At 36.3% G+C, this 13,222-nt stretch overlaps 1 protein-coding gene across 1 annotated transcript; it reads right to left on the bottom strand.

Moving 5' to 3' along the window:
- Nucleotides 1–18: 18 nt before the first annotated feature.
- Nucleotides 19–3,549, bottom strand: LOC137710520 (short-chain dehydrogenase TIC 32, chloroplastic-like). Its single transcript, XM_068449563.1, has 8 exons — nucleotides 3,297–3,549; nucleotides 2,403–2,634; nucleotides 2,178–2,257; nucleotides 1,695–1,848; nucleotides 1,464–1,542; nucleotides 865–949; nucleotides 450–496; nucleotides 19–355 (listed from the first exon to the last, which is right to left on the bottom strand). The coding sequence occupies exons 1-8, from the start codon at nucleotides 3,400–3,402 to the stop codon at nucleotides 191–193; spliced, it is 948 nt and encodes a 315-aa protein (XP_068305664.1). The 5' UTR covers nucleotides 3,403–3,549; the 3' UTR covers nucleotides 19–190.
- Nucleotides 3,550–13,222: the final 9,673 nt, after the last annotated feature.

Here is a 13,222-nt window from a genome sequence, read left to right as displayed (position 1 = left end):
GGAAAGCATATGTAATATGTATGCCGACGGCTTTCCTACAAGGCAACAAGGTCCCCGCCATAGGCTATATATATGTAAGTTTTACATGATCATTCAACATTTTAGCTTCAAATAAAGTCTCAGACAGTTACATGAAAAACAGTTGTAATTTTACAACACGTATTTAGTCTGACCAATCTGTTGTTCCTGATTACTTTGGATCCGTCAGGCTCACACTGAAATCCCATAGCTTCTTTGCCAATTCAGCATCTTTGGCTTGAAGGGTCGGGTTAGCTTTGTTGCTGTCCATAAAGTATTCACCGCTGACACCATTAACTTGCGGATGCAACGCTACATAGCATTCAGTTGCTGCCCCCTGCAGTGATGTTAAACAATTGAAAAAGAGAACGAAAATAGTGATGCTGATTGAATCATATGAGCCTGTTGAGTGAATCGGATTAGTATAATACCTGCTGAACATTTTTAAGCATAAGTCTACCGAAGAAGCCGGCAATGGCTGCATTAACCCAAAACAATGAAGATCAAAATATGAATCCAGATAAATAAAGGAAATGATGAAAGTAAAAGGGAAACTGACAAGAGGATTCTGAACACAGAATGAACAGAATGAAGATCTTGATATTACTCAAGTCAAATTGATAGTACCATATTGTCTGTACCCGTAAATTGGAACACATAATTAAATAATTGTGCTCCCAGTCATTACGCTGTAAATCATACCATATAGCATTCTTAAGAATTATGTAAATCGAAAGAATATTTATACGAGATTGTAGAACTACAACTCAGAATGCATGACCTAATCACCTCATCCAGAACAAATCAACCTATTATCGAATATTTATCAACGGTTCAAATATTTACCATTAATGTAACTGTGGTGGCGTAGAAGATTGGTAACAATTGATCCGGGGTGAAGGGAATTAGCAGTTATATTAATCTCTTCTGCCTGTTAAGAGAGAAAAATATATAAATAAATAAGCAAAAATTGAAACACAACAGAAGATTAGAATTTCTTATGCATGATGGCATGGCTTATTTGGAAGTATAAAATTGAAGAGAGCTTATAAATGTTGAAAACACCAACAATGTAAAGGCTACAAATTGTGATCTAATGCTGTTTTCAAATTTTCTCTTCCGAAGATGGGAAGTGTAACAATCTGAAATTACGCTGACTCTTTTCTCTTCTATTGACCAAAAGGGCCATGCACACACTAACACATCTAATTTTCACATTTATCTCAGGTACTTAACACGTTAAACAAAAGTCTTCAGGACGCTATTATTTAAGGGTGCTATTCTAGAAGACCAAATTACGTGGATGAATCAATCCTGCTCTCTCTGTAGCAGGTTGAGGACTCTTTACACCGAGGAAAGACCAAGAAAAACCACAATCACATGAAATGATTCATATCATTCAGTTCACTAGTAAACCAGTTGATGATCCTGTATGAATTTAGTACCTTCAAGCGCCTTGTGAGCTCATTAGCATGCAATATATTCGCAAGTTTTGATTGTCCATAAGCATACATACTGGAGTATCTGTACATTTTCAAGTAAGAAAAGAAAATCAAAATGAAGTATTAGTGGACAAAATTTGGTACATCATGCGATAAAATCATTAAATCGGATACTACTGTAATTTCGCAGCAGCATAGAGTGATAAAATCATTAAATTGTCCTCTCAGACTTACCCTGATTCATCATTAATCTTGTCAAAACGAATCCCCTCGGTATATGCAAATCGGTGAGCCTCTGATGATAAATTCACGATCCTTCCTTCTTTGTTGCTTTCCTTTGTTGTCTTTTTCATGGTTTCTAACAGAAGGTTTGTCAAAAGAAAATGGCCTGTAGAACAGTGGTAAGAACTATCAGATCCCAATTTTATACAGACGATATAACAGCTGATTTCAAATGACCGTATTTTAAAAATGAGAAACGGAAACCTTATTGAACAGCAAAAACTTGGGGGAAGTCGCAGCCTCTATGTGAAAAATGAAGTTTTTCAAGATCCTAATATTATTCCAATCTAACAATTCCGTATTTCTTTAAACAAAAACTGAAAATTGCAACGATGGACCAGAACTTTCCTATCTAAAGTTTGTCAACCATATACCCTCATGGAAAAGATTTTCACATCCTAGAGAGAAATCAAGAGAATTTTATGTTTTAAATACCTAAATGATTGGTTGCAAACTGCATTTCAATGTTGTCTTTTGAAAGCATGAACGGAGTTGCCATAACCCCTGCATTATTACTTCAAACAAACACAGAGGAGAAATTAGCAATAACAATCATCAATCCAAAGGCACACAACCAAGAGTGTATGCAAACACACAGAGACACATGTAGTCACAAGTAGCAACTGAGTTATATTCAGCAGTCCAATTCAGATGTCTTACATCAGAATATGCAATGGTCGACCAGATGAGTTGTATTCTGATGCAAACTTCCTAACTGATGCCATTGAGCTGAGATCAAGCTCCATGACATCGATTTTGGCCGTGGGGATTTCCTTAAGTATTTCCTCTTTAACATTCCTACCAGCATCAGTATTCCTTACTGCCATTACGACATGAACACCACGCAAGGCTAGAACTCGTGTTGTCTCCAAACCAAGACCACTCGATGCTCCTGAAATTAAACAGTCTAAGAACTGAAAAAGGCAAAACATTTCAAATTTCACTAATCCCCAAATTCATAAGCAAAGGGAGGTCATAAAACCTCTCAGTAGGTCAACGTCAGGATTTTCCGATGAATAAATTTCGTAATCTGTCACGATAAGTTCATCGGAAACTGACATAAAATATTTTCTTGATCACCTCCATTTACTTCAGAATTTTTTATGTTCTTAACAATAATGTTTCAATCCTAAGCGGTATATTTTTAGCTTCATCGAACTGATCACCCTCCAAAACCTCAAACATCATGATTCAAATGAACATAAAGTAGAACAATAATCAACATAATTTACATTTTCGAGCCAAAAACATAGTAGCCGACAGGAAAAAAACACAAACGTCAACTGATCCTAAACCTCGCCAGCTTCAATCAGACACAGCCAAATATAACTGGGTTGCCAAAAGAAACCACCCTTGGATGCTCAAACGATAGTATGAAATCAAATACGACTAAACCAGCTTTATTTCCTCTTTTCCGGTAATTTTCTCAGCAACCAAACACATGATAGTAAGATGCGATATGAAATAATAGCGACTACCAAACAAAATGAAGGAAAAGAAAAGCCAGATGAAAAGAATGAAGGAAGATGATGAATTTAACAGAAAGGAGAAAACCTGTAACGATTGCAGTGAGACCGGTTCCATCAATTCCCTGAGTAACTTCCTCAGCAGTAGAACGGGCAGAAAATCCAGACGGCCCTTTCCACCCAAATATCCACATGTTTTTTGCAAGATCTTGGTCACTCACTCAGACAGATTATACCAAATCAATTGAATCTGGTGAAACAATTTCACAGAGCAAGACTTCCAAAACCCAACATGGAAATCTGACAGACAACCACTGACGTTGGACTATGTAAAATTTGCGGTTTATATGATGATTTTTCTAAGTATTGAGTGGGCCCCGACGAGAACATACTATGATCTGATGGTCTACCACTGGCATGATAGACGTTCGATGTGGATGTACGAATGTGATTTGATGATTAATGCGTTCGAAGAGGGAGTTTGATTTGATGTGTGGAATCTTTTATGTATATTATATTTATATCTTATATCTATATATAAAATAAAAAATAATGAAAGTCGTTTGAAAATTTTAAGTTTTAATGATAAAAATAAAATAAAGAGTAAAATAAATAGTAACAAATTTAATTTTTTAGAAAAATATGATTTTTCGTTAAAATTAACAGTATTGTAGATTTTTTTTTGTTAAAATTTCCATATATAAAACCAGCAGCCCCATTTCAAGCCACGCCTTTATCATATATATATATATAGCTAACAGCCCCGTTTTGGAATTCTATATATAAATCCAGCAGCCCATTTTGGGGTTCTATACATAAAGTCAGCATCCCGATTTTTGAGGTCACAACTTCACTAAAAATTAATAGGACACAAATGCCTTTCAAACAAAAAATTCAAAAGCTTCCCAAACGAATGCATAAAAAAAATGCATGGGCAATTTTGTCAAATGGTTGCATGCATATCACCATCATGCCTTTTTCTTTTTCTTTCTTCTTAGGTGGGCACCAACGCCTCACCCATTTAAATATAAGTGGGAAGAAAGAAAAAAAAATAAATAAATAAAAGGATGAGTGAAAGTTGCTGATGCTTACGTGAAGAAGAAAGGAAAATATAACAAAAAATAAAAAAAATCATGAAGGTTGTGTGATGGTGTCAAAAGGAAAAGAAAAAAAAAATGGAGCCGTTGAGCATGTCCCAATTTTACAACTCTTTGAATTTATAAGAGTTATGAGTTACTATGTAAAGTTGTAATTATTGTATCGAATCATCATACAATCAGTTGTTTATTAAATATTATTTTCTCTATTTTTAAACACATTCAAAATATCTTAAGAGGCACGTAGTGCAGGTAATAAAAAAAAATTCTTTTGCACGCGTATAGCCTTTGAATTTATAAGAGCTATGAGTCTATGACTTAGTATGTAAAGTTTAAATTGTTGTATCAAATCATCATACAATCAGTTGTTTATTAAATATTATTTTCACTATTTTTAAACACGTTCAAAACAAGTTCAAAAGTAACTCAAAATAATGCATCAAATAATATAGGAGTAATTTCGTCATGATGACAATGGTTTTTTTTTTTTTTTTTTTTCATAAAAAGTTTTTTTTTTTAATTAAATTAGTATCTCACTATTACATGGAATATCCACAAGTTTCTTCTAACATAGTCTAATATTATTCATTTAGTTCAAACCCTCTTACAATGCAACAAGATTGTTTCATACTTTGTGTAATGAAAATTGATCCCGTAATGAAAAAATGAGACTCTTGCCAAACATGTGGTTTGGACTTTGAAGATACATAAAAGATCTTCCGGAGCATGTAGTATCTGTAATAAAATGTGTAAGTTGTGCGTAGTGCACCGTAATTCAAAAAATACATTTTGCACATGTGTGAGCGTGTGCTTGAAAGCTAGTATGATGGAAGGAGATCTCTTGTGAAAGGGCATGTTGAAAAACAGACGCAGATGTCACTATAACTTGGTGAAATATAATGGAGGCACGGTTGAGTGGAAGTTTTATTGATGATCACATTTTATATTTAATAATATATATATATATATATATATATATATATATATATATATATATATATATATATATATATATATAACTAATAGACGCAGATGTCACTATAACTTGGTGAAATATAATGAAGGCACGCTTGAGTGGAAGTTTTATTGATGATAACATTTTATATTTAACTAGCATAGCACACACAAAGTACGTGAGATTTTTTTTTTTTTTTTTTTTGGTGAAATAGAAGGAGAGAGGAAGAGAGTGATGGAAAATGTAGGAGTGGGATTTTTTTTTTTTTTTTAATTAGAGATATATTAGGATTACATGTAGATGAGGCTTTGAAAAAAAAACAACAAAATTTGGTTGTGTGAAATTACATTTCTACCCCATATTTCTTATTCATGTTTTGTTTTAATTAGAGGGTTAAAGTGATAATTTCATAGGATTTTGGTTGACCATGAGTGTTTTATTAATTAGTAGATATATATATATATATTTATTATGTTTTTTTTTTTTTTCAAACGATAGATTTTTTAGATTAGATGTGAGCTTAGTCACCAACAGGGTTGGAACATAATATATGTACATTATGATTTAGTGATATTCATTTTTAAGTGAAAAGTTTTAAATTTGATTATCATAAAGGCGTGTTCGTACCATATTATTATGACTGACTTATTGTGTGACTTGTCAAATTTATACATCTAAGAATTAAACAGGTTATTTGTGTCATGGTTTGGGAAATTTTATTTAAACACTTATAATCTCTTTTACTCTCTACACTCATATTATTTTTAATTAAAAAACTAATACCTCTTTAAACCCAAATTTATTACCAAATCATCCTCACAAACTCAATTCCACATGTAAATTTATTTTTACATCCATTTTGTTAATGTAATACAGCATTACGTCGTAGCTGATGTAGTACACCATTATGGCGTGTAGAAATTAATGGAATTTCTTAAGATGATGTGCCCCCATTGCTGGAGCTGCGTACCACCATGGCTCCCATGGCTGCTGTTGCTAATTTGTTTGTATTTTGGTGTCTCTTTGTTGTGTTACCTGCCGCCTCCTAATGAACCAACTTTAAATTATTCCATGATCTAAGGTAATTGGTAGCAAACAACATGCTCATGTATCTTCGTAAGTGGTAGCAAATCCTTGTTTCTTTAGGTTATCCCAAGATTTTCAACCATGGTGGAGTGGATTCGAGGAAACCAAATTGGCTGGGGAGGTTTCACCACCATTTACATAGTGAAACACAGTAATTCGTCTTTTCAACTTCTAGTGTTGATGGTTGTTAATTGAAACCTAAAAACCTTTCTTCTCAACTCTAAAAAAATTGAAATCAAATGAAAAAAATTGCATAAGTCAATTCATACCTTGGAGGATTTAAAACTTCAAAATCATCATCCATCGATAAAAAATAAAAAAAAACAGAAGCTTGTTTTCTCTATAAGATCTCAGGGTTTTAGCTGGAATGGATGTAGGATAAATATTGCGTGAAGCTAGGATTTAATTATTGGGTGTGAGTTTTGATAAATTTTAGTTTTATTGTTGATCTTATCGTATACTTGATGGTAATCATGCAATAGGTTCGAATAAAAATTTCTCTTTTTGTTTTTCATCATCTTATAGTTTGGAAAAACTGAGGCAATTAACAGCCAAGTCGTGTTGTAAGTGATGGATTCCACTGATGATTAGAACGGTTAGTGCATAACAGGTTCAAACTCTCTCTCTCTTGAAAACTAAATTAATAATATTGATTGTAATAAATATAACCAAAAATAAATAAATAACTAAAAACATTTCGGTTCGGGTTTCCCTAATCGTGTTCGAGTCGAATTCTCGAATTGTGTCGTGTTATTTTCGAACTGACCCAGCCCATCAACAATGCCAGTTTAAGAATAAAAGCACGAGAAGAGAAAAAAAACAATCACTTTGCTACATAAATTTTAACCCATAAAAGAATCCTCCATTCAAAACATGTCACAAACTTTGAGTACATGATTAATTAAGTAGTACTGCATACTTAATGTACACAAAATTTTCTCATAAAAAACCGCAATAAAGGAGAGAAGGCGGCACCGAAAAAGGAGAAGAGGGGACAGATTGAGATACACCATAGCTCTGGAAGAAAATTAGCCCCTGGACTTGAAGGGAACGGCCTGATGACCATCTGGTGGTAGATAGCTGCAAGAGCAGCACCAATGAATGGTTCAACCCAGAAGATCCACTGCAAACAGAACAGATAGGATTATAAATCTCGTCATTAATAAACCGAAAATCAATTACAGAATGATCTAATTAGTTTTGATTAGTTCAATTACGTGGTCATCCCAAGCGAGCTCCTTGTTGTAGACAATGGCGGCTCCAAGACTCCTGGCTGGGTTGATGCCAGTTCCCGTGATGGGGACGGTGGCCAAGTGAACCAAGAACACTGCAAAACCAATGGGAAGAGGGGCCAAGATCTGCATACAGATAAATGTGCACTCCAAGTTAAAACACAGTCCAAACTCCAAGGGATGATCTTTCTATTCACAGAGCTTCAGAGAATGATATATAGTATTGACTTAGGATACAATAAATTAACAATTGTTTGGAAGTGTCATCATTTGGTCAACTACTACGATTAACATAATTCAGTAAAGGATACTCCAAACTAAGTATTTAATACGGATTGAAAGGTATCATGGGAGTATCGTGGGTGTAGCCTGTAGGTATCTGATACTCACCCTTGTCGAAATTTAAAGTATGTGTCAGACGTGGAGCCACTAAATAAAAAAAATACTATTATTTTATTGCCTAGTGCCAGGGCTATTCAAATGCAACGGTGGAGATGCAAAAGGCAGTTACTGTTCATTAAGAGCAGTTACTGTTCATTAGGTGAATTAAATAGTGAATAGCCTGGGGGGAGGACTCCCACGCTGGAGTTGCTCTAAGGGGCCAGACTGTAGGGGTGGATTTGGTTTCACTTGGTTAGGTTTTTTGTCAAAATTGAAACAGAACCAAAACTTTGGTTCGGTTCAATTTTCTTTCTATGTTTTTTGGGTTTGGTTTTTCTGGGTTTGGCAATTTTCTTTCTATTTTTTTTGGGTTTGGTTTTTTTGAGTTTGGTTTTGCTCCTTTCGGTTTCGGTTTATTTTATTTTATTTTTTAGCACTTGATCCTTTTTTTTTTTTTTTAGATGGAATTTAGAAAAGAAGCTTGCATTGGTAGACTAATAATAAGAACATAAGGAAAGTGAAAAATGGGAAGGTAGTTGTATATATACAAGATCATATAAACCAATCATATTCTGTTAACAACCTCAATTGCAAAGAAAAATGATCAACGTATCCATTCAAAAAGCAAACAAATAGAGAAGCTCTTCCAAAACTTTTCTCTATAACTAATGAAATATCCTCCCTAATTGAACCAAGTATGCTCCTTGAAAAAGCCCTAGGTTAGTTTCAAACTTGGCAACAAAGTTTCACAAAAGAATCATCATGGGCATACATTCATAAAGTGTAAAGGGATTCGGTTTAGTTCAATTTTTTTTTTTCTTTCGATTTGATTTTTTTTTCGATTTTTTGAACCCACCCCTACCAGAGTGGTCTCGAGCACATCTTGCCTGTTTTCTTGCTACCATAACATATTCTAGCTGTTGCTTCATATCACTCAAATACCCTTAAAATTCAAGTGTGCCCCTTCTCAATCCTTTCTTTGTTTCTGTTTTTGGCCTCATTTTTCACTTCATCCTTGTTATTTTAGTGCATAATTCCCTTCCCCTCCTTCTGATAGGAGCATTTTTATGCGACTTAATTGGCTTGTTCTCATGCATTTATGTTGTTTTTCCTTAGTTAGTTTAAGTGTTTAAAGTCATTTTCGTGCAATTTCAGGTTTTAGTGTCAAAGTATGCAAAAAGAAGCAATTTGGAGCATTCTAGAGCATTTTTGGGCCAAGATTGGATAGTGCAAGCATGGAGGCATGAGGATGGACGAATTTGAAGGCTTGAATTCAGTTAGGGAGCTGCAAGGGGGCCTAAAAAACCTTATTTCTAGAAGGCTTTATCTATTCACACATGGTGCCTAATTTCTGTATTGGAAGAACAAGCCGTCCTAGCTTGTCACTAGCCGTCCTAGCTTGTCACTAGCCGTCCTACCTTGTCTCCTAGCCGTCCTACCTTGTCACTAGCCGTCCTAGCTTGTCTCCTAGCCGTCCTAGCTTGTCTCCTAGCCGTCTTACCTTGTCTCCTAGCCGTCCTAGCTTGTCACTAGCCGTCCTAGCTTGTCTCTTAGCCATCACTAGCCGTCCTACCTTGTCTCCTAGCCGTCCTATCTTGTCTCCTACCTTGTCCAAGCTACACACATATATCCTTTAAGTGTTTCATGTATAGAATTTCTGGTACAATAAACCTTTTGGTTTCAACTAAGTTCAAAACCTTTCCTAGCCCTATAAATAAGGCTTTGCAGCAAGGCACTAGGGGGATCACTCATTCACCCAATTTTCGTCCATTCATCTAGCCACACCACTCTACACATCCTAAAATCCTAAAAACACAATTCCAGCCAAACACTACACCTTGCCGTGCCTATCCTCCATCCAATTCCATAATCCCTGATCCTAAAACACATCCCAACCATCCCATCCACCTTTGTGCCGTAGCAAGGAGAAAGAAGGAAAGACTCTTGGATGCTCAAGCTTCGTCGTTGGTGCATTCTAGGTGTAATTCGTTTTATGATTTCAATGTTTAATTTATTTTCCTTTCATTTTGCTATGAACATGAGTGGCTAAACCCCTATTGGTTAGGGGTGATTTCGAAGCCATAACTATGTGTGCAAGTTGATTTGATAAATTCCAGTTATGAGTTCTTGAATCGTGAATGCAATTGGCTTAACTGTGCGAGTAATAACGTATTTGTGTTTGTTAATTAGGGGTCGACACTTAATTGGCTTGCATGAATATGATGCTAGAATATAAGTTTGTTTCACATAATTGTCACACACTTATATTCACAAGTAGTGAAGGTTGCTAGTCACAATCGCGTTAAGTTCAATTCCTAGCATAAGTGTCATGATGTCATAGTCACAAGTGCTTTGTCAATGCTTATAGTTTTCATTGAACGTAATGATCTTTGATTGTATCTTTATTATGATGTCATGTAAGGAACTTTTGAAGAATGCTTTGGGTTGTCGTATGATGTCATCCAATTCAATAACACAAGGAAAACTTGAGAATTAACTAGTGATGTCACGGTTAATTTGGGGCATTGTCATTCATAATTCTATGAAGGAATAACTGGAAATCGAGTCATTTGCATACTTTTCATGTGTGGAGAAAGAACCCCTAACTAGTTCATCATCCATTAAAAACCCCAAAAACGTTTCAAAATCAGTTTTACTTTGCAATCTGTTTTCTCAACTTTAATTTCGTCCAAATCAAATCCCCCTTTACTTTGAAGTCTCAATTTAGTTAGAAATTGTTTTGGTTCATGTTTTTAAGTGTTTTGAGTCAAGTTTTCAACCAATTTCGTCCAAATTAGTGTAGGTTCTCAAAACTGCCCAGAAAGTGGTTTTTAGGCAGTTTTGAGTCTTCTAGTTGCTGTTTTGAGTTTTTGTTTTGTTTTAGTGTTTTAACTTTGGTTTTTCATTCTTTGAGTCCAAATTAGTGTTTTTAACTTTGTTTTGGAGTTCTTAGGTCAGTTTTCAAGAGTTTAGCAATCCCTCCTAATCCCTGGTTTTGAACGATCCCTACTTACATACTTTGCTACAATTGTCAGAAGAGGGTTTAATTTGTGTGCTTAATATATTTCGCATCAAATTTTTGGCGCCGTTGCCGGGGATTAGCAACTTTGCTAAATCCCTTGGATTGTTTTTGTTTCATTTATTTCACTTTGTTTTTGATTTTGTTTTAGTTTCTGACCTATTTTTGTTTCTTGTTTTTTTAGGTACTAGTGCATGACGCGGAGTTCTCAAACTGTGCATGCACATATCTTAGACTTTAACGACGATTTTGAACGTGATTTGAGAAGAAAGAGGAGGCATCCCGAACGTAGTGAACCTAGTTCAAGTTCAGAGGCCGAATCTGAGTTTGAAGAAGTGGAAGAAGAAGTTATGGCAGCGGACAATCGGACCATTAAAGAGCTTTCGGCCTCAGGGTTGGCCAATGCCGCACCATTATGCATTCAATACCCCGCGGCTGCCCAAGGCAAGACCGATGAATTCGAGTTGAAGTCAAGCTTGTTGCACCACATTCCTAAATACCATGGGCTTTCCATGGAAGATCCAAACAAGCATCTTAAAGAGTTTGAAGTAGTTTGTTCAAGCATGACTCCCGTCAATGTTGACGGAAGTATTTTGAAGATGAAAGCTTTTCCGTTCTCTTTAATGGATAAAGCTAAGGATTGGTTACACGAGTTGGCTCCTGGCACTGTCACTTCATGGGAGAGTATGAAAAGAGCGTTTTTGGAGAAGTTTTTCCCAACTTCTCGCATCATTCTTCTTCGTAAAAAAATAAGTAGAATTCAACAAGATGAAGGTGAGTCTTTTCCTGCATACTATGAACGTTTTAAATCACTTGTTGCATCTTGTCCACAGCATCAGATGAAGGAGGAGCTACTTTTGCAATACTTCTACGAGGGCCTCCTACCATTAGAACGTCAAATGCTCGATGCCTCGGCAGGTGGAGCATTAATGGACAAAACACCTATGGCTGCCAAGGCCTTGATTTCTAATCGAGCGTTGAACGATCAACAATACGAAGGAGTAGGCCAAAGAGGACCCCCACGGCAACATGTTCATGAGGTAAGTTCTACTTCCGACATTAATTCACAATTGGCTAATCTTACTTCTATTGTGTCTCAGTTGGCCGAGGGCATGAAGATGCAAGGACCAATTGTATGTGGCGTATGTTCTATGCATGGACATGCCTCTGAAAAATGTCCACAGTTGATTGAAAATGGTGGATGGGAAAGCGCCAATGCAATTGGGTTTCAAGGCCAAAACCAACCAAGGAACGATCCTTATTCCAACACATATAATCCCGGTTGGAGAGACCACCCAAATTTCAAATGGAGGGAACCCCAACAATCTCAAAACCAAGGAGGCTTTAGGCAACAACCCCCTGGGTTCTTTCCCAAAACCTACGGCCCACCCCAAAATCAAGCCCAATCCGGCCCAAGTGCCTCAGGTACGTCTCTTGACAATGATGCACTTCTTAAGATACTAACTAAGTTGTCTAATGGGCAGGACGATCAAGCTAAGGCTATGCAAAACCAAGACAAAAGGGTGGATCAATTGGAGAAACAAATGGGGCAAATTGCCGAGTTTATGGGGCAGTTTCGTGAACAAGGAAAGCTCCCTAGTTCCACCGTTCCAAATCCAAAGGGAAGCTTCGAAAGTGCAAAGGCCATAACCTTGAGAAGTGGAAAAGAGATTGGGGCAGATCCTACACCATCACAATCAGGTCCCAAAGGTGATGAAAACTTGCAAATTGAAGAGGAAGAATCAAGCAAACCCACGGCAAAGGTGGGAGAGTCTTTGCCGCAAGTTCCTAGTGCCCCAAAACTGTCTAATTCGGCCAAAAAGGGTAAGAATGTGTTAAATTCGGTTTCTACTAATGCTTTTCCTTCGAATGCTCCTTTTCCTAGTAGGTTTATGCAAACAAGGAAGGAAGAAGCTGAAAAGGACATCCTTGAGACATTTAGGAAAGTTCAAGTGAACATACCCTTGTTGGATGCAATCAAGCAAGTCCCTAGATACGCCAAGTTTTTGAAGGAGTTGTGCACCACTAGGAAGAGGATGTCGACCAAGGAAGTGGTAAAAGTAGGTGAGAATGTGTCCGCCATCTTGCAACGCAAACTACCTCCCAAATGCAAAGATCCGGGTAGTTTCACCATTCCTTGTGTCATAGGTAACACTAGATTTGAATCTGCCATGCTTGACTTAGGTGCTTCTATAAATGTTATGCCATATTCCATATATGCATCTATGAACCTAGGAGCATTGA

Source organism: Pyrus communis, chromosome 12 (genome assembly GCF_963583255.1).
Source record: "Pyrus communis chromosome 12, drPyrComm1.1, whole genome shotgun sequence".
NCBI lineage: Eukaryota > Viridiplantae > Streptophyta > Magnoliopsida > Rosales > Rosaceae > Pyrus > Pyrus communis.
This window is presented reverse-complemented; position numbering and strand designations above follow the sequence as displayed.

What these genes read in the sequence shown, in the direction of transcription:
- LOC137710520 (XM_068449563.1), bottom strand. Translation starts at nt 3,402, where the DNA reads ATGTGGATATTTGGGTGGAAAGGGCCGTCTGGATTTTCTGCCCGTTCT. An exon ending in CGACCATTGCATATTCTGAT is followed by an intron (nt 2,258 to 2,402) that starts GTAAGACATCTG and finishes GTTTGTTTGAAG; the next exon opens with TAATAATGCAGGGGTTATGG. An exon ending in CCACCACAGTTACATTAATG is followed by an intron (nt 497 to 864) that starts GTAAATATTTGA and finishes GGGTTAATGCAG; the next exon opens with CCATTGCCGGCTTCTTCGGT.